The 27399-nt window shown below is 36.1% G+C and overlaps 1 protein-coding gene across 2 annotated transcripts in view; it reads left to right on the plus strand.

Annotated features, from left to right (window-relative positions):
* Positions 1 to 27399, plus strand: part of sema3ab (sema domain, immunoglobulin domain (Ig), short basic domain, secreted, (semaphorin) 3Ab) — a 50938-nt gene that overhangs the window by 15949 nt on the left and 7590 nt on the right. For both annotated transcript variants that reach the window (XM_058751676.1, XM_058751677.1), the window contains exons 2-15: positions 1190 to 1384; positions 10811 to 10971; positions 13662 to 13724; positions 17441 to 17560; positions 17774 to 17867; positions 18699 to 18818; positions 20037 to 20179; positions 22391 to 22505; positions 22609 to 22678; positions 22834 to 22978; positions 23082 to 23301; positions 23403 to 23494; positions 23727 to 23768; positions 25468 to 25625. In XM_058751676.1, the coding sequence (XP_058607659.1) occupies positions 1270 to 1384; positions 10811 to 10971; positions 13662 to 13724; positions 17441 to 17560; positions 17774 to 17867; positions 18699 to 18818; positions 20037 to 20179; positions 22391 to 22505; positions 22609 to 22678; positions 22834 to 22978; positions 23082 to 23301; positions 23403 to 23494; positions 23727 to 23768; positions 25468 to 25625 (1658 nt within the window). In that variant the 5' untranslated portion in view covers positions 1190 to 1269. The remainder of the gene's footprint in view (positions 1 to 1189; positions 1385 to 10810; positions 10972 to 13661; positions 13725 to 17440; positions 17561 to 17773; positions 17868 to 18698; positions 18819 to 20036; positions 20180 to 22390; positions 22506 to 22608; positions 22679 to 22833; positions 22979 to 23081; positions 23302 to 23402; positions 23495 to 23726; positions 23769 to 25467; positions 25626 to 27399) is intronic.

A 27399-nucleotide genomic window follows, 5' to 3' on the forward strand; every position in this document is an offset into this window, starting at 1 on the left:
GAAACCATGATGCATTTTTTTCAGGATTCTTTCATTAATATAAAACAGCATTTATTTGAAATAAATCTTTAGCAACATTATAAATGTCTTATTTACTGTCACTGTTGATCAATTTAATGGATCCTTGTTAAATAAAAGTATAATTAAACAACAACAAAAAAATAGTTTGACGTGATTGCACCACATCAATTACAATTTATGAGCTCCATTAGAAGAGAAGATTATCAGTAAATAATGGTTTAAAATTATGTCTGTTCTTCACACAAATAAAGCACACAAGTTTGATGGACCGGTTTTATAATACTTTTGTATCTTGACAGTGTAAATAACTGATATGCGATATGAAAACGAGTAAATGATGAACTATCCCTTTAACTTTATAAGTGCCCTGACCAGCCTTTCTTTAAACATAGAATATCATCCTTCCTGCCACACGCCTTCACCTCACACGAGGAGATGTGCTAAAAATAAACGTCTGGTGTGAGGGTGGAGTTTGACGAGTGTTTTCAGACTCCTGGGCGGCAGAGAACAGTGCGAGACATGGACAGGAAGGGACAACTTCCTAATGTCCCGAGTAGGACATAAAGTCTGTTCTTGCGTTAGATATAGAGCAAAATAAACATTGGGAAACCAGGACAGTGAGGTTAGGAAATATCTACCACACCACACCACACATGCCCTCCAATGTCAGAATGATTCTTGTAGAGTGAGTGCAACTTTGACAGTGTGTGTGGGATGTGGAAGTAGGAAAAAAGTCTACCTAGAGGATCTTCTGCTGGAAGCACAGCCCTCCCCTTTCCTCTCGCTCACTCACTCTCTCTCTCTCTCTCTCTCTCTCTCTCACTCACAGTCTTTCTCAGCTGGCTCCGCTCTCTCTCAGTCTTGCGCTGTGACCGTGTGTGCACTGAGCTTTTGCAAAGAGAGAGGAAGAGAGAGAGAGAGAGAAGCGCCTAGGGCTTCACCAAGCTTTAGTTGAGTTTAGTCTCAACCGTGTTACTATTTAAAACAGTCAGAGAGGAAGAGCGCACAACATCTAGGAGATAAACAACCACAGGAACACACTTTAAAGTGAGACAGTGAGTGGTGTGGACACTCGTGGTCCTCTCCTGAGGCTGTGACTGCTTCACCAGGAGAGATGTGATCGTTGTGTGACTTATATAACACACAGACACACCTGCTCCATCCTCAGGTGGCGTTCCGAAGGACTGGATTGCTGAACGAAACACTGTTTACCAGAGGCCAGTGGACTGCACACAGGCAGGGGTGAAAATGGACTACCTGTGGGGGATTGTACTGCTGCTGTGGACGCTCGGCGCGCCGGAGAGAGGAGCCGACGCTCAGAGGAGCAAGAACAACGTACCCCGGCTCAAACTCTCGTATAAAGGTCAGTCACCTTGTGATTATGCTGCGGATGGGGATTCTGGGAAAGGGGGAAATCAGAAAATGATTGAGGTAGCTTAGAAGGGCAGATGTTAAAGTTTCTTGATGCTTTCTTGTCTGGAGTTGGCTTATGGGTCTGGTTACTTCTCGGGGATATTTCATTGATATGATTCACATGGTTTAATTATGCATGGTTGGTAATTTTGAAAGATGTTTCTGAAAGCGGAGCTGGACTTCATATTGATATTCATGGACACATATGAATATTTGTGTTCATTATTCATAACTAAAATATTAAAGTGCTGCTAGTGAAAGTGATATTGTGTTGAATTGGCTAGTGCTGAGGGGTGAAATTATAGATCAAAAATTCGATTTTTACCAGTAGTGCAACCACACTGAAAAAAGCTGGTGTAGAATTTAAGAGTTTTCACTGAGAAATTGCAAGTAAATTACACAAACAATTACAAAGTAACACACTGAACTGAATGTGAAATTTTGAAGTAGAAAGCAGAAATACCATTTTCTTCTAAAACATATTTCAGTAATCTTTTTTTCTGTTAAGTGTTAATCTTAGATTTGATCAACAATGCCTTTTTCTCTTTTTTTTTACATTCTTAATTTTTAATATTTAACCTTAAAGTAGATCTGCACAATTATGTAAGGCACTATTTCTACTTTATCTGACCCTAAATATTATTTTTGGTTGAATAACCTGATTCAGTAATATTAAAAATTACATTAGACTTGGGGAAAAAAAAACTGTTATTTTAAGGGACTGAAGCATTTTGTACAGTTTAGAGGTTTACAGTATTACGTTTGAAGGAAGCATTTAGGTTTAATTCTACAAGATACAGTATTATGTATCACACAATATTGGGTAATTAGTTCAGTTTCATGCACAGATTAAATCAGGCATGTGTTGTTAAGTTTGTGCATTCACAGAGCCTGTGGGCTGAATGCGTGTCTGGATGCACAGGTGGGAATGTTTAAACCGCTGGCATTCATTGTTTCCCTGAAACACCTACACGTACAGTTCAAACGCCAAAAAGACAGACTAAACTCTGTTTTTAATTTACATCCTGTACATTTTGAGTCTAATTTAATAATATCAGTCAGTCATAATTGATCTACCACAGTGGTTTTGCTTCAGTTTGCAACACATTACGATAATTGTTTTACATTTATTCATGTTTTTATTGAATATGAGAACATGTCATTCAGACTGTCTATGTTGGCATCTGCTAAGTTATACCAAAGTTGCACCATAAATAGGAAATGTGGAAAAGCCTATTTATTTTGCTGTAATAACTATGCATGATGTTAGATTTTTTTTTTTTTATTGCTATACACCATTGTTTGACCCTATCAGAACAGACTTGCCCATTTTTGGGTCATGACCCACTGCTTGAGAACCACTGATCTATTATATTCTTCTCTGCATGTACTTTTCTCCACTTTTGTTGCTCAGCTAGAGTAAATTGTTTATAAGATCCCCAGTGTTTTGAGGGAGTGTGTTATGATAATTGCAGACAGTATAATGCAAGGTGGCTGTTTTTAACGGTGCGGTTTTGTTAAAACATTACAACTCTTCACATCCGATTGGCGTTCATGATGAAGTGAACTGTCAGGAGTGAATTCACAGTACGAGTGTTTAAATGCAAGAGCTCATTCCTCCCTCCCTCTGTAATTAGAAAGAGACACAGAGAGAGAGAGGTTTAACAGTCAGGGCAGATGGCTGTATAAAAGTGAGCCATTTCTCTCTCTGCCAGCTTTCTAATTGCACTGACAGCTCCTCATTAGCTGGCTGGTGGAAGCTGAGCTCTATATGAACTGCGGTGTGTGACTGTCAGGCGACAGACGTGCTCGATCCAGCACGCACGCATGCACAAACACACGGGGGGCTCCTTAAGTACCCAGAGCTCTCATCTGCCCCAACACTCACACACACACACACACGTCTGGAGCTGTTTACCGTATCAAACACTGACACCTACAGGCATACACACACTGTTTGTCTGGAAAACAATGAAGAAATAGACAAAGAGAGATGGAGAGGGAATATGTGTTTGTGTTTTGCACCTAGAGAGTGCATGTATGTGTGTGTGTGTGTGTGTGTGTGTGTGTTTGCGATGTACTCCAGGCTGATCTAAGCAAACACGACTTGGTGAAATGCCAAGACTGATTCTGATATCCACCAGCACCAGAGCAAACTCACACACCTGTGAACGTTTGTCACCACAATCTGGCTGATTCATCCTTTGCTGAATTCTCATCAATTAAAATGCATGTGGCTGTGTGTAATTATTATTTATTTATTAAGTAGTTTTTTTGAAAAACCTTTGTCTTCCTTTGGTCGGACAAACAGATTGTCGCAACCAAAATCAAACCATTTGCTTAGCCAATTTTTGTGAAAATCCTAGAATTGTTTACTTGTAGTCATTGTAGGTTGGATTAAAGAGAGAAAGTGTTTTAAGTTGAGCCATTTACAAGAAGACAACATTTCCTTGAGGTCCTCCCATAGACATAATGATTTTTATACTATGATAATGATATTTTCTATACTCTAACCTTCACAGAAACCTGCTCACATTATCATATTTGATTCAAAACATGATTTGGCTGAATTGTGAACCTTTAAAATATTGAGGACCACTTTAAATATCTCACAAGTTGTTTTTATTGTGTTTTAACTAAGTGAGAATATATTTCGAAATGTGGTCCTCACATGTACAACCAAACCTGTACACACATAGCTGTAGAGTCCCTACAGCCGTATTTCCATTGAATGGAGGTGTGTGTGTGGAGGAAGCCACCTGTGAGGAAGTCCTGAAAGTTCCCGGGGGGCAAGTTAACAATAACACCTTTACATAAATGTCAACTGGTGTGTAAAGACATAAAGAACAGGATAATGGATGTGGCTGCATTTTGTCTCAATTAAGTGGCAAAGAAACAAGAGATTGCCTACTTTAGTACCGTATGCATGTGTGTGTGTGTGGATTTGTGTGGTGGAATAATGTTTTTGGTGTAAAGCTATCCCATTCCGAAGTGAATGTTTTAAGACGGCTATAATCTCATGAAGGAATGAGAGAAGTTTTATTTCACTTTAATTAAGCCTGTAATCCACAAACATGCCAAGAATCTGGTGTTGGATTGCATTTGCAGCATGTGAACTCTCCGTATCCTCTTCAAAAATAAAGCCGTGTTAGAGCGCACACACCTAAAACAATACTCTGCCAAATTCCTGTGAAATGGAAAATATGCATGCCATAATACAGGTTTTCCCTTGGAAAGCAGAAAGTCACGAGGGAAATTGGATTTGATTTGATTTGAGGTATTTGATTGCCTTAAAATCGTCTTTGGACCCTGTGGAAAGAGTTCAAACGATCAGGTACGCTAATAATCAGAACTCCAGATTTGATTAGATGGACATGCAGGCTGCGATGAATGGAAAAAGGTGAGCGTGGATAGCGCTCGTGTTTCGTCTGCCCACACACACACACACAAACACACACACAAACATGTGCCCTGCAGAGCAGAGAGCACAGGCAGTATGTAGGGTAGAGAAGTTTATTTTTATCAGCCTCAGATGGGACTGTTTCTCTGCCTCCACCTGCCCTCCCCTCCTCGCTTGTATTCTCAGATGTTTTTCCACAACAATAGATGGAGGGAAAGAGACGGTCTCAGTGGTTTGAAGAGGCTGAGACTAGCTCTTCTCCTCTTTAAACCGACAAGGTTCAGATTAGCAGCATGTCTAAAGCCACTTCCTCCTGAGTGACTGAGTGCTGCTACTGTAGGTTACCCACAATGCCAGGCAGGGACACCGTATGTTCTGGAATCTGACACAGAACATGACCCGTTTTTGTCCTGATGCAGCTAAACCATGATACACTACTGTTTCAAGTTTGAGGTTTTTAAATGTTTTTTTTTTTTTTTTTTAAAGAAGTCTCTTATGAAGTCGATTGTGCTCACCAAAGCTGCATTTATTTGATCTGAAATACAGTAAAAAAACAGTAACATTGTAAAATATTATTACAATTTTAAATAGCTGCTTTCTGTTTTAATATATTTTAAAATTTAATTTATTCATGTGATGACAAAGCTGAATTTTCATTGTCACATGATCCTTTGCTGATTTGCTGCTCAAGCAACATTTTTAATTATTACCGATGGTTGCAAACAGTTGTGCTGCTTAATATTTTAGTTTGGTACATTTTTCAGGATTTTTTGATGAATATAAAGTTGCCTTTGAAATCTTTTGTAGCATTATAAGTGTCCTTGTCAATTTTAATACATTTAATGCAACTTTACTAAATAAAAACATTAATTGGTTAATAAAAAACTGAAAACCTTTGAAAGAGTGTATATAAAGCATAGAGATAACATTTATGCTTTTTTTGTATTTTTATTTTGTCTGGTGAAGTTAGCATGCTATCATTTAGCAAGTGCTGTTTTCTCTTAACTACTGCAACTGGTCTCTTTTCCAATATGTTGAAAGATTACTAATCATCTCAATTTGGTGACTCGGGTATCAAAAATGATCTCTTTCCAAATCACAGCAATTTCCAATAACACATCTGCAGATTTCTTTGTAGACTTTGTAAACAATACACTCAGTAGTTCACAAATTTACCCTGGAACTGAAATGTTTCTGAAATGTGATTTCAGTGATCGAAAGTTTTACATTTGATCCTCACAATCTTAAATATTTAGTTGCATCCTTGTAGATTGAACTTTAAACCCGTTTGGTGTTCCTTGTCTTTGTCTTTGCAGCTCAAATCCTTCATTCTGAGAACCTGTTCCTCAGGGTGTTCTCAGGTAATCTTTAATAGATAAATAACTCTGGGCTATATGATAATTACAGCTCATGCACTATTGATTCTCACAGCAACTGTCGCTAGTTGTATTCGAAGTGAAACCTGCCAAGAGCAGTCACTTTTTGAATCTTTATATCAGAGTTTTTATCATGACTGTGTGTAATGGGTATTACTGATTTAAAAAAGCACTTTTCACTGTTTTACTAGGCAGTTAGATCTTAAATCTCATATTCACATTTTACACAAGATCAGGTTTTATTGCCCCAGGTTGAAAACGTAATGTTCACAGAAGGTATTTTATAACCTAACCCAATTAAATGCACTTCTCACACTTCAGTCTGATCACACACTCAAAGACATGCACAATGAGCAGAATGATGTACTAATTGCATGATATTCTATCTGTGATATCTGATTTATGAGTTTGAAATGCCCTGGCAACCGTCAGGATCATAACAGAGGCGTTAAAAAAACCCTAAACATTACATCATGCTTTGTATTCAACTATTTAACAGAGAAAAACTTGATGACTGATTTGACGATGATGGCACAATTACAACAAAGTCACAATGTTTTAGAACATTCACACATTTGTACATACTGTACACAGACTATTTGTTCAAATGCAATGCTTTTCAAAATTCGACAGTAATCAAGTGCAGTTAATTTCCTCTCTAAAGTGAGTGTTTGTGATGGTAGATGGAGTCATTTTGCAGTTTAAGAGAGTGTTTGTGTGTTTGACTGCTGTATATGTGTGAATATTTTAATTAGACCTCTTCTCAGCACAAGTGCATTACGCAAGCAGACCCTTGACAATTCGATGAGACGCCTGTGTCAGTTGATGTTACACACTCATGCAAAACCTCCAAACGCACATAGTCACATGTTTACACCATCAGAAGCAGAAGTGAGCATAAAGCACATCTAAAAAGGGTGAAAATGAGAAAGGAGAGAGTATGACAGCAGCAATGACATAATTCAACAGATGTTTCTATGACATAAAGCTCAAAGGAAACGCTCATTGCACTTTGTACCATTCATTTCCTCACAGTAACAGACATATCCTGTGAAATATACGTAAAACACTCCACAAAAGTCCTATACGCTGTTAACATTACAAAATGCATTGCTTTGATAGGCTGTTATGTTCAATGATTTTGAAACAAAATAATTAATATATTGACTTAAAACAAGCAAATATTGTACAATATAAATATATTATATACATATCTTGGTAACACTTTACTTAAAGCCTTTATATCTATAATGCATTATAAAAGTAATTTTAATGCATTAATTATGCCTTATAGTGCACCTTACATTGTTACACACTGCATTTTAAATTCTGTTATAATTATTTACGACAAGACATAATGTATTACAATGCACATTATGAATAATTATAATGCATTAGACCCTTTAACAACCCTTTATAATGCACTCATTTTGTTGACAGTTTTGCTTATTTGACAAGGCTTTCAGTTGTGAATAATACTGCTCTGTTTTACACATTTTACCATGTTTAAAGGGTTAGTTCACCCCAAAATGAAAATTCTGTCATTAATTACTCACCCTCATGTCGTTCCAAACCCGTAAGTCCTTCGTTCATCTTCGGAACACAAATTAAGATGTTTTTGATGAAATCGGAGAGCTCTCTGACCCTCCATAGACAGCAACACAACTGAAATGTTCCCAGGTCCAGAAACGTAGTAAATACATCGGTAAAACAGTCCATGTGATATCAGTGGCTCAACTTAAGTTTTGCGACGCTACGAAAATACCTTTTTTTTTTTTTTTTGCGCAAAGAAAACAAAAATAACATAATTTACTCAACCATTCTTCTCCCCCGAGTTACATCGTCCGACATTTTAGAGAGTATCACAACGCATATGCACGCTTTCCCCTAAGCGTAAACAATGCTTAATACGCAGATTACGTAAACAACGTTGATTACGTGAAATACGTTCTGAGGTACTCTCCACAATGGTGGACGACGTAACTCGGGGGAGAAGAATGGTTGAGTAAATTGTTATTTTTGTTTTCTTTGCGCAAAAATAAAAAAAAAAAGTATTCCCGTAGCTTCGCAAAACTGAAGTTGAGCCACTGATGTCACATGGACTGTTTTACCGATGTATTTACTACGTTTCTGGACCTGGGAACATTTAAGTTGTGTTGCTGTCTATGGAGGGTCAGATAGCTCTCCGATTTCATCAAAAATATCTTAATTTGTGTTCCGAAGATGAACGAAGGTCTTACGGGTTTGGAACAACATGAGGCTGAGTAATTAATGACAGAATTTTCATTTTGGGGTGAACTAACCCTTTAAACCATTTCCACAGATTTTTTTCCCCCCATAGTGAGTACAGATATAGTGGAAAAACTTTGTGATTTTTCGTGAGGTTTTGGCTTAAATGAAAAGGGTTATAGCTTTCTGAATAGTTTTTATTGGAACAGACATAGTTTTGTCTTCAAAAAAGCCTGTGTGTTCATGAGCGTTCACATTGAAGTGATGGTGAGATGAATTCCATGGTGTTTTGAGTGTGTCTGAGTGTATAAAAGGCATTCTGAGAGTTTTTTTGAGTCATGGTGCCAAATGGAAACACCACAGCCACTGCAAACCCAAGTGAGAGATTCACTCTCGTTCTCTCTTTCTCCTCTTCTCTAGCTGACCTCTTTTAAGTCATCTCAACCTTAGTCTTAACCTTTTTTCATTCTGGTCTTCTCTTCTCCTCCGTGGCACTCCACAGGTTTTGTCTTTCCTTTCTCACACTTTCCTCTTTCACTCTTTCCTCTCGCCCGTTCTTCCTCTTTTTCCCCTTAGGCCCTTTGAAAACCCGTTCTGACATAGAAACTCATTATAAGTGTGTGAGTGTGTTGTTAAGAAGATTTACATGATGCAAAATTGCTTTAAAACATTAAGTATTAAGTATTCCTTAATTAATTCTTTCATTCACTTGTTTATATGTGTGTGTGTGTGTGTGTGTGTGTGTGTGTGTGTGTGTATAACGTGCTTTTAATTAATTAATTAATTAATTTGCAATTTTTGGTAGGTAAGCAACAGGCTTAAAAACATTTTTTAGATCTTAAAATTGTGGATGATTCTATCCCACACTGTGTGTGATTCATCTGCTGCCCTTTTTGCCTTAACCTTATACAACCTAAAACCTAACACACACACACACTCATAGGTTACAATAATTGTCCAAATACTTCCATATTTCTCAACTGCTATTAATGTCCCTCTGGAGAGCAATTTAAGTGTGACGGCAGGGAAAATCTTACTTCCCTTAAGAACAAATGCAGTAATTACAGCTTGCTGGTGCTGTCGCACATTTTCTGTTTTCTTTAACGTGGCTTTACACCACACACCAACTAACAGAACAAACTTAAGAGTTATATATAATGATAGACAAAGACCCACAGTTAGGTATGCGTGTTGACTGCTAGATGCTGACTCTGACAAAACTTTTGATTTTTTTTTTTTGTTGTTTTGTTTTTTGACTTAAACAGATTCTATCATCTTTTACCCACCCTCATACATGTTCCACACCTGTATGACTTACTTTATTGCAACGAATATCCGTTAACAGATGTAAACTCTCGGGGAAAAAAAGGTACCAGAGCTGTGACTGGGGCTGTGCAGGCACGAATATGAGCCATCCAAGTAATATGCACTTTTAAGCTACTAATATGCACTCTTTTGGAGTAAATGAGGTACAAATGTGTGCCTTTTGAAGGCCTGTTTTTCCATGCAGCGAATGCATGACAAGTCCTCCAAAAAGGACATGATAGCCAAAAAATGAATGTTCCATACAACTCATGCACTTTATTCTCAGTCGTCTGAAGCAATATGATAGGTTTGTTTGAGGAACAAACCCAAGTTGTCAGTCATTATTCACTGAAAATCCACCGTAGCCCTCAGATATCATCTCTGCATGCACATTTTCAAATTTGAATGTGAAGATAACTCAAATTCCAGTCTGTTCTTCACAGAAAGCTACTGCATGTCTTCTGAAGACTTGATACTTTTACTGTGCTTTCTTGTGGCTTGTCAGTCACTGTTGAGTGAATTTGAGCGCGAGTAAATGAAGACAGAAATGTCACTTTTGGTTAAGCTATTCCCACAACAAACAAATCAAATAAGAAATCCCAATAGCAAATATTTTGAAGCTACCTGAAACTAATTTATGTAGATTACTCTTGTTTACTCTTGTTGGCTTGGTTTTATTCAGCTCTTTGCTGTGTAGATAATAAACTACATAAGGAACAAAAGCAAAATCCACAAGCAAATATCTATGTGTATCCATGAGCACCGCCAGCTTTCCCAGCTGTCTTTTAGCCAAACCACAGTCACACGTCTCACACACACTAGAGCAGAGCTGCCGTCCCTGCTGCTGAGCTGTTCGCTGTCAGAGCCAAGGTCCATCTATCTGTCTCCCTCTCAACCATATAACCCTAAAAAATGAGGATGAGGTCAGAAAGCATCAAGTTTTACGTATTGTAGACCATATTTAAAAGCTCAGCATATGGGTGTTAATGTTTCTGTCAGCTTTTGCTTTTGAAGTTTGTAGGAGACCCAATAAATCCAATATACTATATTCACTTTTTTCCCACAGAAATGTTGGAATCCAACAACCTGCTCACTTTCAACGGATTGGCCAACAGCTCTGCCTATCACAACTTTTTATTGGACGAGGAGAGAGGTCGGCTGTTTGTGGGGACCAAAGACCATGTGCTATCCTTCAACTTGGTGGACATCAATCTGGACATGCAACTGGTAAGAAGAGGGTGTTAGAACACCTATTAAAACAATCAGGATAACATTAACCAATTTAGATGGTCAGCATTTGCACATGGGACATCATTCAAATGAAATCAATGTAGAGTTGCTAGTTTTAGGGTAAGTTGTCTGAATGACTACTCGACTACTTGGTTGCAGGCAATCCATGCATAATTAGATCTATCAGACACTTGACAAACAGACGGATAACCAGAATATTTCTCACAGAATCTAAAGAAGTCTGACAGTAATTGTCTTGGAAAGGGTGTTTTGGTAGCTGTCATGACATGATTTCATGTCACAGTTAGCATGTTAAAACTGTCAGCACGCTAAATCCTATCAGGGATGGTGTGTCTCAAATTTCGTCCGCTTTAAACACTACAGCGAACAAATTAAAGCTAAAATACTTAAAATACCTTGTGCTTAAAATCCTTACAATTCCAATTCGGTGTTCCCAGTCAAAAATGGCTAGCCTTTAAAATCTTTCATTATGCTATATTATCACCAAATCTCAGATTCAATCTTTTTGTCAGCTTGTTTTCTTTCAGTTAGCACAGGTTTTGTATTTCTTTTTGGAACTGATAATAGTTGGTCTCATTGATCTGAGCTTTTGCGCCTCAGTTTTTGAGTGAAAATGTGGATCATTTTAGCAATATTTACCCCATTACTGATGTGTATACTTTCAGATCAACGGGGCCTACAATCAATCCGTTTAAATGAGAAATACAAAACCTGCCATAATCGACAGAAAACAAGTTGATAAAAAGATTGAATCCAATATTTGGTAATATAGCATAATGAGAAATTGTACATGCTTTATTATACATAAAAGTTATATATAAAATAGCTGTACTTGCTACTTAAAGATACATAGTATCTCTCTCTTTCTTTCGCTCTCTCTCTTATTCTCTTGTTCTCTCTCTCTCAGTCTTATACACACAAACATGACCACATCAGCACACAGGGGGATCTGTTTCCAGCGAAAAGAGTATGAATATTTCAGGGCAAAGCTGTCATACTGATCACATAGAGTCTGGCTGAGAGCTGCTATCCATTCACCTGGATAAATAATGAACAAAATAAACGTAGCAAAGTACAGACAAACGGCGCCAGGGCAAAACCACAGCCCACTTTAGCCTATATACAACTTTATAAACATAACCTTCACAGAACAAAGGTAATATAAATGTTACCGTATGAGGAAGCACAGGATATATATAATTTATCCTGAAGAATTGACTTTAGTCAGCTATCTTACTTATATTGTAAGAAGCTGTTAAAACAGAACATGTTCTCAATATATACCTGAGCTGAAAGAGTTTTATTTTCCATTGGCCATTTTGTCCCATTATGAAACAAAAAGGGGGTCAACTAATTCAGTTATTGTCAGGAATAGTGACATATACTATGGCACTTTTATAACAGAGGTCTAATGAGGGCAACATGTACCGTGGTCCGCTACCAAAGAAAACTTTCTTCCTTCATGCCAACTTCCAAGAGTGAATATTCAGTTCTGTACTCTGTGTCTTTCTCTCCCTTGGAAACACAGAAACACAATTTCACTCAGCGCTTATCTGATCAGTGTGCAGTTTCACACGTTCACAGCCATCAGACAGGAGCTCCATTACAGCACACTGAACTCTCTCCAGACACAGGGAGAACGGAGCTCGCTGTGACAGCAATCCCACAGAAACCTCGTTCTTCCCATTAATAATACAATTCCATTACTCTTTCCACCAAAGGCCTCTTGCATGATTCCTAGGATTTACACAGCACATCTGGAAAGTTGTGTCTAGACTCGGGCTAATGCTATAGCTAATATTGATGTATACAGATTTGTGTTAAGAGAATGGAATATATGTTGGAGCTTCGGGACAGGCATATTTTTAGGAAGTCAGTGGTTATAAAAATTCAGATGATTATGCATGTTTACCATTATGGGGTGAAATTTTGTTTTACGAAGTACATATGGTTTAACAAACTAGAAATTGGGATAAACAAATGATCTTTATTTCTTAAATTAATACTTTTATTTAGCAAGGATGCATTACATCGGTCAAACGTGACAGTAAGATATTTATAATATTACAGATGTATAATGTTACAATATATTTCTACTTCAAATAAATGCTGTTTTTTTTTTGTTTTTTTTTTCGTCAAAGAGTCCTGAGGAAATCATTTCCAAAAAATTAAAATAGAAAAAAAAAGCAGTTTTTAACATGGTTAATAATAAGAATTATTTGTTATTATTTTACCAAAGGATTCTCTTGTGTGATTAAGTGCATTCCCCCCCCCCCCCTTTTTTAATGACTAAACATGTTGTAATAAATTGTGAAATTAATTAACATATGATATAGTATTACAGTTCAAATACTTTTTGTAGATTGCTAAATTTTATCCAAAATGTTTATCAATGCATCAGTGACCTTAATGTGATGTGTGCTGGGAGATTCAAACTGTAATATTGTCCTGATAAACTATGGTATATTTTAGGGTGAATTACTGCTGTTTTTGTAGTTTTAACCAATATTAAGTGGGAAAATATGTAATATTTATTTACTTGCTCAAAACAAGTAGGTTGCTACAGTGGGTCTCTAAAGGTTAATAGACAACAAGAAGCTTCCAACAAAAGATTTCCCAGTATTCTTTCTCCTTTAACTTTCTCTCTCTCTCTCTCTGACCGGTAGATATCCTGGCCTCCTTCACCTTCTCGACGAGATGAATGCAAGTGGGCTGGGAAGGACGTCCAGGTAAGTGCTTCTGTTTCACTTTGTATTTTTTTTTCCCATCCTCTCTCTTCTGTCCTCTCCACAACCCTGAGATCTATCGGATAGACCTCACTGATGCTGTGAACTGCTTGTTTGTCTGCACTGTTCCACTTCTCTCTGCTTCATCTCTCATTTGGCTCGCTTTGTAGTATATGTATGCGTGCTATAACTTTATAATTAGATCGGCAAGTTGAAACTATATAAATGATTACACAAAAATCTGTAGCTGTGAACAGGGCGTTTATCTAACCTAATGTTTTACTGAATTTTTAACATTGATAATAAAAAGAAATGTTACTTGAGCAGCACATTAGAATGATTTCTGAAGGATCGTGTGACTTTGAAGACTGGGGTAATGATGCAGAAAATTCAGCTTTGCATCACAAGAATAAATTACATTTTAAAATTCTTTAAAATGGAAAACAGTTATTTTAAATTGTAATAATATGTCATAATATTTTACTTAATTTTTAATCAAATAAATGCAGCCTTGGTGAGCAAGAACACAGTAAAAAATCTTACTGACCCCACACTTTTCAGCATGGTGATTGTTTGCTTAGTATGACAGCTTTTAAAAGAGCAACACCCCCATTATATATGTCTTTTATTGAAAGTAAATGTAATATTTGAGATAGATCCAAAATCAAGACATGATTGGTTTGCTTTTGACAAGAACCGCTCATTCTGAGAAGGTAAAGCTGAGCTGAGCTTGTCTGTCATCTGTCTTTTGCTTTTACAAACAAAGTTGAAGGTTTCTCTCAGAAAATCAGTTCAGCAGATGTCAGTGGAAGAATGAATAAAAACCAAATCACTGAATTGTGGGATAACGGTGTGTAAACACTTTCCAGGCTGGTCTGCCATTTGCTCTCATAAATTCCATCTCAGATCCTGCCCGAGGCGCTGCCTTGAACATATAGAGCCATAGAAAGCAGCCCTCTGCGCTGTTAGCATCATAAAGAAACTATAAGGTTGGTTGGGTTTCAATGGCACTTATTTGAATTGCAATAACATGCATTGTGTGAGATTTTGATGTAAACATGGTTTCGATGAATGGCAGGGTGCTCACTGAAAGATGGCTTTTATGTGAAGAGAGGGGTGCTGGTGAAAAGAGACATATTGACTGAGGCTTGTTCTGCTCAAAGAGAGGTTGACTCAAGCTTGTTTGAAGTAAGTGGGACTATGTCAATTTAGGGCCCTTTTGAGAGCCAATGAAGAAAACTGCTGGTCCCGTTGAAGGATCTCAGCCGCAATTTGTAAGAAACAAAAAGAGAGTGAGATCAATGCTTATGAACCAGAAGTCTTCACAAAAACATGCATTTGTGTTGGTGGTGGTGCTGCATGTTAGGTCAAATTAGACAAGTGTTTAATTAGAAGTGTTTGAATTCATCTGTGGATTTTGCAATAAATAACTTTAACAAAAAATTTGCACTTATAACATTTTTTTTATATATATATATATGCATATAAAATGCATTTGTAGACTTAGAAATAATTAAATTTAGCATGAAACATTGTCATTTTAAAACAATTATTTCATTTTATTTTAGATAAGGCTTGGTCAAAACCAATAGCATGGACAAAGCAACTTTTTAAAATCTTTTAAATGCTGTTTTCCTATTGGTTACTGTGCAATTTCACTATCAAACAATGTGTATAGAAGTTAAAAAACAAAAAACAAAAACACTGTTAAGAAGGTGAACCAACATTGAGTGGAGAGCTTAAACTTTAATTAAAACCATGCATTTTTGTTTTGATGAAGGTGTGTGCAGAAACATGTCAGTTTAAATTAAGTCTGAGTTATCCAATTAACAAATGTTTGCTGGTTGCTGGGAGAAATCACCATACAAATGAGTTACATATAATTGTTGAAGTATATTAAGTTGGGATAGGAGGTTGGAGAAATATAGCTAAACTAAAGTGTCAGTCAGTCAATATTGATGGTGTAGAAAAAGCCAAATCTTTGAGTCACATATTATACTTTGTCATACTTTTTTATAAAGCTTTTCCACATCAGATGAGTCACTTCAGTCCGTTCTAGATGAGACTTGCTCAGACACGTGGCTTTAACAAAACTGAGGAGCTTCTGATCACACGCATGCAAATTTCCATAGGCAAAATCCCTGCTCAGATGCTATAGTGGAGCTGACAAATACCAATAACATACACACACACTAACCCTGAGAGTACAGGCCACTGGGGAGCTATGGACGCCCATAACAGGATTTCCCTGTTAATGCACTAAACACCCTGCTGAAAAACAACTCCAGCTGTTGTAATATTTTCATTTTAATAAAGCGCTTTGTGGGAGTGTGTTGGTCAGCTGTGCCGCTGTGTGTGGAATTCTGCTGCAGGAGTTTGATGAACACAGAACTGACATAAACAAAGGAATTACGCAATATTAAAGAACATGAAATTATTGGGTTAGTCCACAGATTACAGCATGACAATCTAAGGACATCAAACACTTATTGTCAAGCAACATAAACCTATGAGTGAACTCCTATAATATTGAAGGTGATAATATGAAGGTAATTATTAGTGAATGTATGAAGTCAGTTCCCCTCAAGTGCACACAGGTGTCCTAATCACAGGTTTAGGTCACCACAATAACTGTGTTTCACTAAGTATTGAAAACCAGAAAGTAAACAAATACTTCATCCATCTTCACTACTGTTCAAAAGTTTGGCATCAATAAAAAAAGTAAAGTTTGATTATAAATACAATAAAACAGTAATATATAAAATAAAATATAGAATACATTTTAAAAAGTAGTCATTCCTGTGATATCAAAGCTGAATTTTCCTGTGATATGAAAGCATCATTACTCAAAAAAACCCCACAACAAACAAACAAAAAAAAACTCGTTGTTATCAGACTGATTCCAAAAATATATAATTATTTATTTTAATATATTTATTTATTATAATTTAATGTTACTTTATCGTTTTCAACATTTATAATAATAATAATAATTTTTTTTTTTTAAACTGCAATATATAATTTAATTTAATTTAATTTTTACATTTTTAGAAAATGTGTGTAGCTTGTCTGGTGGGGTCCAAATATAAGACTACTTTGGAAAACAAAGTAAACAAAAACGTCATCCATCTTCACTACTGTTCAAATGTCAATAATATTTCTATTTTTTAATTTGATCATAAATACAGTAAAGCACTAATATTGTAAAATATTACTACAATTATATATATATATATATACAGAATATGAATTCATTTTAAAATGTAATTTATTCCTGTAATGCAAACGAAATTTTCAGCATCATTACTCCAGTCTTCAGTGTCACATGATCCTTCAGAAATTGTAATATGCTGATTTGCTGCTGACATTCATACATTAAGTGTGTCCTAAGTGTCCAAGTACTTTCTTGGGCCACTGTATGTGTGTGTGTGTGTGTGTGTGTGTGTGTGTAGGTGATAAGCTGCGTCTGTCGGCATTTGTTGACACAGATGGCATGTGTTTATTTATTTAAGAACGTAGTGACCACTGTGAATCAAGAAATGTAGATACACCACATATTTAGTTTGCTTTTCTCTCTGTCATGTTCAAAGTGTTGTTTTGGAAGTTGGAAGTTTCTGTTGTTGTTTTGGAAGTTTCTGTTGGTAAAATATTGGCTACATCAATATAAATGCCATTTTTATGATCATTGATTGATGTTGATTTGTTCTCTCTCTCTGCAGAAGGAGTGCTCAAACTTCATAAAGGTTCTGCAGCCGTTTAATCAGACGCACTTGTATGTGTGTGGAACAGGAGCCTTCCATCCCGTCTGTGCTTATGTGGAAGTGGGCAAACGCCCAGAGGTAAATCCATCCCACATCAGTTATTCTTTCACGGTTTATTAGTGGTTCTGTTTTATCAAATTATGTCACTTTTGATTATTTAGGAGCTTTGGTCACTTTGACCAGACCTAAAAATTATGCTAAAATTTTCTGAAATCTGACGGAAATTTGATAAATGTTTCATTGTGGATTGTCATTTGCACAGAGATTAATTTTGTGCACGTTTCTATCCAGGACAACATCTTTCGGCTAGGGTCATCAAGTTTTGAGAATGGCCGTGGAAAGAGTCCCTATGACCCCAAACTGCTGACTGCTTCCATGCTGATCGGTGAGTGATGCTGAATATGAACGACTGATTTTCTGGTTAACACTTAACTTCATTGTAATCCTAGAAGTCAAAATTTAATTTTAAGGGTCTCAAAAAGTTTGTACAGGTAGATGTATTTTATATAAACTCATTTTTTTTTTTTTTTTTATTAATTCATTTTCTTGATTTCACATTTTTACATGGTGGTGTAAATTCACATGACTAGATCCATTACCCACTCTTTTAACATCTGAAGAACCTTTCTGTTTCACAAAAGTTTCTTTGTGGCGAAAGAAGGTTCTTCAGATTATAAAAAGGTAAGAAAAATGGTTATTTTATGGCATCGCTGTGAAGAACCTTTTAAGCGCCTTTATTTTTAAGAGTGTAGTTAGAGAAAAATAATACAGGTTTGTGTTTGTGTATTTGGTGTGTGGCAGTGCATAATCCGGAGTGTGTTTTGCTCTGGTTCATGTGTTCTGAATGGAAATTCAACACCCTTGATTAATGCTCTCTCTTCGAGGATGACCAGTGCAGACTGTACCTCTGGTTTTGTGCTTTACCTGCAGAGCGTTCTACTGTTAAATCTCTCATCTCAGATTAAAGGTCACTCATCACACACACACACACACACACACACACAGTCCCGTTCTCTCACGCCATCCTTGAGCGTGAAATTGCCTGCGAGTGTTGACTGTCCTCACCTCTTTGAGCCTTCACCTGAGCCGTTATTAAAGTACAAAACCCAGACTGAACTAGTTCCTCCTGTCTCCTGACATTTCATTCTTGCCATCCATATTGAACTCACATCAACTATCCTAAGTATGAGTTTTAATTAGTGTTTTTGATCATCAGATGGGGAACTTTATGCTGGGACATCAGCTGACTTCATGGGCCGGGACTTTGCCATTTTCCGAACGTTAGGCAAGCACCATCCAATCAGAACGGAGCAGCACGACTCCAGATGGCTCAATGGTGAGACACAAACACATATTTACACACAGCTTTGTATATATTTTAAATTAATGCAGACAAATAAAAATACTATGTACATAGACACTACCATTCAAAAGTGTCTAAGATTTTTTACATTTCCTATGTTCACCACTGCAATTATTTGAAAAATGCAGTTAAAACAGTAATTTATGCAACTTTATTACAGTTTAACAGTTTTCTATTTTACTATATTTTAAATGTAATATATTCCTGTGAAGCAAAGCAGAATTTTTAGCAGCCGTTACTTCATTTAGCAGCCATTGTTGAAAACAGTTGTGCTGCTTAATATTTTAAGAAGATACTTTTTTTTTCTTCAGGATTCTTTGAATAGAAAGTTCAAAAGAACAATATTTGTTGGAATATAAATATTGTAAATATTATAAAATTAAAAATTGTGAATTTATTTCTCACAACGTGACTTTTTCTCCAACATAATGTTGTTACTTATTTCCAACTTTACTTCTCATTCTAAAATTTAATAATTTAATTAAATTTTGTATTCTGTTGAAACAGGCAGTTATATGTGTGAGAGAGAAACAGAGAACTCCTTAACCAGAAGAACTGGATTTTTGATCTCTGTCTGAAACTTAAAAGTTATCAAATGTCATCACCTCACAGTGTCAGTAGACATCTGATGGAATTAGGATTATATAGTAAACACCAAAAAGCGTAATTTCCTCATACTTCTTTCTTTTTTTTGTTAACCAAAGTAACAATTAAAGATTAAATGAATGCCTTTGGCTCCAGTGAACAAGTTTTGCGTCATAGGAGTGTGTGTGTGTGTGTGTGTGTGTACATGCACGTGTCTGTGTGTGTGTAGATGTGGTCAGGTGACTGTGTAGGTCAATGTGAGCTGGTGCCACAATAATGTCATGTGAGATGTTTGTGATGTGGCACATGGACCTCTGTGAATACAGCAATAACTCTGAATAACCATGAAAAACAGGCTGTGAAGAGCTGGGGCCCACACTACCGTAAATAGAGCCTATGCACACTTAACATGTCACTAAGACACACACACACACACATGTAAATTTGAGGGTCAGACCCATTCAACGATATGAACAATGAAGCTTAACATGAAATCTAAAACTGTCAGTACTCTTTCTGTTAAATTTATTGGTCCACACTGTTTTTTTTTTTTGTATTATGTATTTTTATTTTTTTGTGTTAATCTTTTGTTTGTTGTCCTTCCAGACCCCAGATTTATCAGTGTGCATCTCATCCCAGAGAGTGACAACCCTGAGGACGACAAGATCTATTTGTTCTTCAGAGAGAACGCCATTGATGGAGAGCAAATCAGCAAAGCCACACACGCCAGAATCGGACAGCTGTGCAAGGTACAGATACACTTCACACATACATACACCAAACGACCACAAATACATGACTCCACAGGCTAGGCCACACACACTTAAGCTCATTTTATAGCTCAGAAAACTGGAGTTATCAGTTATGTTTCAGCTTTGCCCCAGATCCAACCTAGGATCACTGAAAAAAATATGCCTCTGCCTATATTTTTGCAAAACTCCATCCTCAACACTTTTACCATTTGTAAACTAATGCATTTTGAAGTTCACATAACCAACTCCAGTTGTATGGCTTTCTGATGTAGTAAACTTGCTCGGTAGCACACCTGGTACAGCATTGCACTTGCACTGCAAAGCGCTTAGGTATGAATCTTGTGAAACATGTATCATGCCAATAGAGATAAAAGTCTTAGAAGTGAGCTAAAATGAAATGGTTGCTTTAGCAAATGCGATTATACCTCATGTTTGCTTTTGTTAGCACTATCGATAAAACCTAACATGCCACACACTGTACATTTCACTTTGAAAGTGTCGTAAAACCTGCAAGAAACTATGTAATATAATTTAGCAAAAATGTCGCCATAAGCATATTTTGCCAATATTTTTCCAATCTGATGATGCTGTATTGAAATCTCGGACTTAGTTGATATCTTGGCAAATTGACGGTATCACCGTAATGCATACAAACACCTCATGGTGACGATAGGTAGGTGGATGGCTCAGCCAGTGTTTTTGCATTTGGCTTCACCTCTGTTTTGTGGCCTTGCTCTCACCCCCCACCGTGGAACTTAAGAGATGCCTAAAATGTCACAGGAGCCATCAGCCGAGAGAACAAAGACTGCTCTGTGGAGAAAATGTGAGACTTTGGCAGACACGCTCAGCTCAAGTGCGAGTCTACAGTTTGAAGTGGTAGAAAGGTGTTCTCAATTACAGCTCGCTCGGTATTCCGGTATGACTGGAATCCTACCTTCACCAACGCAGACAATTGTCTTATTATGCAGTGTATGTTTAGTTTATGCAACACATTTTCCAGCCCTGCTAATTAGAGCTCATCAATCCACAGTAAAGGAGATTGTTTATATTGCTCATGTGTTTCACATGCCGACTGCCAGGTTTTTACGTAAAACAAGATTGTAGACATGTGTGTGTAAAGTATATACTCTTTAAAATGAATGAATCATCAATAATCATTCTATAAATAAATGATGTCTGTGCTAAAGATGACTGGAGTTATTGTTTTGGGGACTTTTATGTTGTAGTGCATCTACTTTAAAGGGGTCATGAATTGAAAAATCTTCTTTTCCTCGATCTTTTGACATGTTAAAGGTCATTGTACTATAAAAACACTGCATGTTTCAGAACTCAAAACTTCCTTGTTAGTCTAAAAACAGCTTTTATTGAAACCAAGCTGCCAAAATGACTCATTTTGATTTATTACGTTATTACGCAATGGAAATTAATACATTAGCGCAAGACTGGCTGTTTATTTTCATCGATGTGAATATGTCTCTTTTCACAATTAGTTATCTCAGCAGCTGTTGTAAAAAGTTTGAAAAGTGTCTTAAAAGAGACATAGGGTTTAGAAAATAGCCTTTTATTTGTAAATTTAGTTTTTTTTTTAAGTGAAATTTTTACATTATAAAATAAAAAGTTCTATCCATGATCCTTTAATCACATTTTAATAGGAATGAAGATTTTGTTTTTGCTCTGGAAATGAATAATCCCTTAAACTGAATTGTCTCTATTGACAATTAAATTTGAATTGGCCATGCCCCACAAAAATGTACTGAATTTTAGTTCAAATCAATTCGACAGATATATTTGGCAAAATACATAAAGATGGTATTCTGGGAAGTGAAATGTTCATCCACACTATAGTCCATAAATATTTAAACTTTTTAAACGACCTTTTTCAACTTTCAAATTCAGATGTCACTTTAAAATACATAAGATGAATTGAAGAGGACCTTTTCTGTGAATTTTTCTTTGTTATAAGAATTTCTTTGAGTTTACTAATTTAACTTCCTTGAATTTCAAATTTGCATTTCAATTATATTTTCTGTTTTATACCTCAATTCAAATGGAATTTAAAAGGGATTCTCTGTTCAATTCTGAATGACATAATGCCCTTCTTCAAAAAATGTTCAAATTTGGGGCAAATTATATTCTCTTACATATCGGCTTGTCTGAAGTAAACATTAAGTAAAATGATACAAGTACGTTTTAATTTGTCCCTGACAGAATGATTTTGGAGGCCACAGGAGTTTGGTGAACAAATGGACCACCTTCCTGAAGGCCCGTTTAATCTGCTCCGTTCCTGGCCTGAACGGCATCGACACACACTTTGATGAACTACGTAAGTGACTCCATGCTATGACAAACCTTCATATTTTGCTGTACATCTCTCTTTGGCATATTTGGTTGACCACTCACTAAACAAAACTTTTGATCGTTTTCAGAGGATGTTTTTCTCATGAGCTCCAAGGATCCCAAAAACCCTATTATCTATGCTGTATTTACAACATCCAGGTATTAAAACATCCAATTTACACCAAATTCCCTTTTCCCACTAAGCCTGAATGCTTATTCTGTCTTTTTGTATTCAGACCTTGATAATTGTGTCTTAAGTCCCTGAAGGCAAAGCTGTCAAAAAAACTCATAATTGCTGTTTCTCGGGTTTACAGTAATATCTTTAAGGGCTCAGCGGTGTGTATGTACAGTATGGCGGATATCAGGAGGGTGTTTCTGGGCCCCTATGCCCACCGAGATGGACCCAACTACCAATGGGTACCGTTTTTGGGTAGAGTGCCATATCCAAGACCTGGCACAGTAAGACGGGCAATCAGTGCTGATGCCTTTGTACATTTTATTTTTCAAATGAAAGTGACTTGCCTGCTTGGATTTGAACACATGCTCTTCTGGCTGTTGACAGTGCCCCAGCAAAACGTTTGATGGTTTTGAATCAACAAAGGACTTTCCTGACGACGTTATCACGTTTGCCAGAAGCCATCCGGCCATGTTCAACCCAGTGTTCCCCATCAACAACCGTCCAATCATAATCAAAACCGATGTTGACTATCAGTTCACACAGATAGTGGTGGACAGGGTGGAGGCAGAGGATGGACAGTATGATGTCATGTTTATTGGCACTGGTGAGTAGAATAAAGTTTTTAAATCATTTGATTTCTGTGATTGTTTTAAATCATATAATGTATGTAAAACTCAAGTTAATTATGTTATTTTTCTGCTGTAGACATGGGCACAGTTCTTAAGGTGGTTTCTATCCCCAGAGGAACATGGCATGATCTTGAAGAAGTCCTGTTGGAAGAGATGACTGTGTTCAGAGTGGGTTTACAGAGTTTATTATACTGAGTTATTTCTAATTGGTTCATCATCAGGATATTATTTCTATCTACTAGTACTTTGCATTCTATGCTGTAGCATTTTTCCACTAAAACACCCCAAAGGCACTATTTTTATACTGTATTATTTTCCCTTTTTCATACTAAGAAATATTTTGTAATATTCTGGTGATAGACAATTTAAAGCATTAAAAACACTTATTTATTTTTTACAGGAACCAACAGCTATTACTGCAATGGAACTCTCCACAAAGCAGGTTGGTATTATTAGAACTGCAAACAACTGATCTCTTAATGCAATAAAGATGGTGAAAGCAATTCAAATAAGTGGCAGTACTGAAGATAATTCCATTAAGCAAGTCTGAGGAACATAATTGGTTTGTTGAAGTGCAGGGAAAAGAGTGAATTTAAAGGAGCAAAATAGGCCTAATACTAGATCACAATAGGTCTTATTCACTTATACTTTTGTACAAGTGGACAGAAATTCATAACGTGTACATTTGTTTTTCTTATACATCGATTAATCCAAATTATTCAGCACAACTGTTAATGATAATAAATATTTTGAGCACCAAATCAACATATTAAAATTGATTATTCATAATGAATATGATTTCTGAAGGTGCATGTGACACTGTAGACTGGAGTAATAGCTGGAGTAATGAAGATTGGTTACACTTTATTTTGATGGTCTACTTTAGACATTCTACTAACTATAAGTAACTTTGTAACTACATGCCAACTACATGTCAGCTAATTCTCATTCATTTTCAACTACATGTCTACTAACTCTCAGCAGGGTAGGTTTAGGGTTAGTAGAATAAGTTGACATATACTTACAAAGTTTCTCATACTCATTATGTTGTATGTTGTGGACCCATCAAAATATAGTGTTAGAAGATATTAAGCAGACAGTCTACTAATACTCTAATGACTTGTATTTGCAAAGTTACTTACTGTTAGTAGAATGTCTAAAGTGGACTATCGAAATAAAGTGTTACCTGAAAATTTAGTTTTGCCATTACAACAATGGATTACAATTAAAAAATACTGAAATAGAAAACAGTTATTTTAAATTTCACAATATTACTGTTTTTACTGTATTTTTGATCAATAAATAATAATTACAATTACAATAATTGCATGCTTGGTGAACATAAAGTCTTTCAAAAACATAAAAAAAAAAAAAAAATCTTACCAACCCCAAAAGTTTGAATGCTAATATAAATATAGAAATAAAAGTTACAATAAAATAATTTTATTTTAACCACAAGTCTGGGATTTTTGCAGACATGTAGCTTGAGTTGATCCTAAATATTATCCTAAATTTAAACTTGCAAACTTGTTAATGAATCATTATTTTTGTGTGAAACCAGTCGCTCACAACAAGACCCAGTAAGTCTAATATGCGATCTCTGTAAGTGCACAACTAGCGTAGCATATGAGGTTTTTAAAAAAGAGTGAACTGGTCAGCCAAGTTAGCATTGGGCATTTTGTGGGGAAATTGTCATGCCGCACTACATTTTGTTGACAGAGGTGATATAGACCAGCCAGATTTATCTTGTACCGAAAAACCCAGCACAGTTCTCACACTCAGGCTGGGTTACACACACACATTGCTTGGCCTCAAGCTACATTACGTAGAGCAGGGGCTGCTGTCACAGTCACTCACACAACACGGCAACATGAGGTACTGCCATTAGAGGCCACACATACACACACACTGTCACACACACACACCAGCTGGTTTTACACTCAGGACTGCAGCGTGAGCTCTCCTTTAGATGGTGTGAATAATCAAGCAGACACTGAGAGGTTATCTGAAGGGATATATAATTAAACAGCTGTGTGCAAGCCCCGAGAAAGTTCCAGTATATTCTCAGCAATCACACCAGCACAGACCATCAAAACTTTGCCATCATTGTTTTAAGGAAGTCTCAATCTCTATCTTTACAGCAACAGCTCTATCTTGGATCCACCATTGGGGTTTCTCAGATGCCGCTGCATCGCTGTGACGTGTACGGGAAGGCCTGCGCTGAGTGCTGTCTGGCACGTGATCCTTACTGCGCCTGGGACGGCTCACAATGTTCCCGATACTTTCCAACTGCTAAGAGGTACGATGAGAAACGCAGAAACACTGTGAAGTTGACCTAAGATGAAGAAGATGCTCTATGAACTGTGTTTTTCATTTTCATTTTTTTTTTTTTTACAAAAAGTTTTGTTTACATCTAATATTTCAGCTGCAAATTAACAAAAACAATTTTTCATACCTTTAGTTAACAGTAACGAAACTGGTAGATGACACAAAAATTAGCGCAGAAAAGAAAATGTTCTTAGCTACATATTTTTTCAAAACCTGTATATCAAAAACCCTTTTATTTTTTATATTTTCAGTTTACATTTTAATTTTAGTTTTACTAATTTTGTCATATACTTTGTCATTTTAATGTTTCTACTGAGCTTTAATTTATTTTTATTTGCTAATTTTTATGTTTTGTTTAAATCTAATATTTTATTTTATTTCAGCTTTAAATTAACAAAAACATTTTTTCCAAACTTTTAGTTAACAATAACAAAACCGGTAGTTGACACAAAAATAAACACTTAAATGAAAATTGTCACCATTTACTTAACCACATATTATTACAAACCTGTATGATCTTTCTTCTATGGAACAAAAAATAGATGTTTAGTAGAATGTCTAAGCTGCTCTTTTCTGTACATAATAAATACATATATTGGCTAGGACTGACAAAAGTCATAAAAAGTACCAAATAAATAAATACTTCTGCACCACATTCTAAGTCTTCTGAAGCCATTTTTTATTTTTTTATTTTTTTATTAACAACAAATGCTGACTTCAATATCTGTCAGCTTCACAAAGCAGTTTTATGTTTATTTGAATTAGTTTTTAATATTTCTATTTAGTTTGATTTTTATTTCAATTTATTTGTTATTTTATTAATTTTATTTCTTCACTTGAACTTTATTTCAGTTAGTTGTCAAGACAAAATTTGTTTAAGTTGTTTAAATTTTACATATAAAACTTTAAATATTTTATTTACATTTATTTTATTCTATCTCAGCTTTATTTTAAATAGCAAAAACATTTATTTATTAGTTTTAGTTTAAATTGGTTTAGTCAACAATTTAGTGAACAACAACTCTGCTTGACAGTCCCTGGTAATACTTGCTGTATCTCTTGTTGTATTCCTCAAATGAAAGAAAGTCACAGTTTTGCAACACCATGAGCTGATTGAAAAAGATTTTCATTTTTAGGTGAACTATCCCTTTAACATCAGTTTTACTATTATATTAGAACATTAGAAGTTTTGAAAGAACTTTACACAATGCTGTCATTTCATCTTTGAGTTCTTGACCTTATTTGAAGTGTCCATCATAATTTCATTGGATTTCCCCGCTGTCCTTTGTAGCACTTAAGAGCACCACTGTCGTTTTCACTGTTTAAACTTATCTCCTTCGGGCCGTCAAAAGCAAACATACCCCTTCTTAATGCTTCATCTTCAATTTCCAAAACAAGAACAGGTCAGATCTCACATTTACAGTAAATGTCATGTTCCTGTAGCAAGTAATATGTTTGTGGACAAGGTTCTCAGAGAGGTTCTTTGTGTGCTACTGCTGCTGAAAAGGCCTCACATATTGCCAGCATTACGGAGTTGCCTCAAAGGTACATTCTGGACGAGATGTCTCAGGACATATGTTGCATGATACGTCTTTTCATAAAGGTTAGAGACTAAACAGCCCAGAGCTGAAACGGGTTCCATTTCAGACACGCGTATGCTCATGTGGAGCTGTGTTTGATGTACTTTGAGCATAATATAGTGAGAGCTTTTCTGTGAGACAGATGTGTGTAGGAGTGGATATGTG

Source organism: Onychostoma macrolepis, chromosome 18 (assembly GCF_012432095.1).
Source record: "Onychostoma macrolepis isolate SWU-2019 chromosome 18, ASM1243209v1, whole genome shotgun sequence".
NCBI lineage: Eukaryota > Metazoa > Chordata > Actinopteri > Cypriniformes > Cyprinidae > Onychostoma > Onychostoma macrolepis.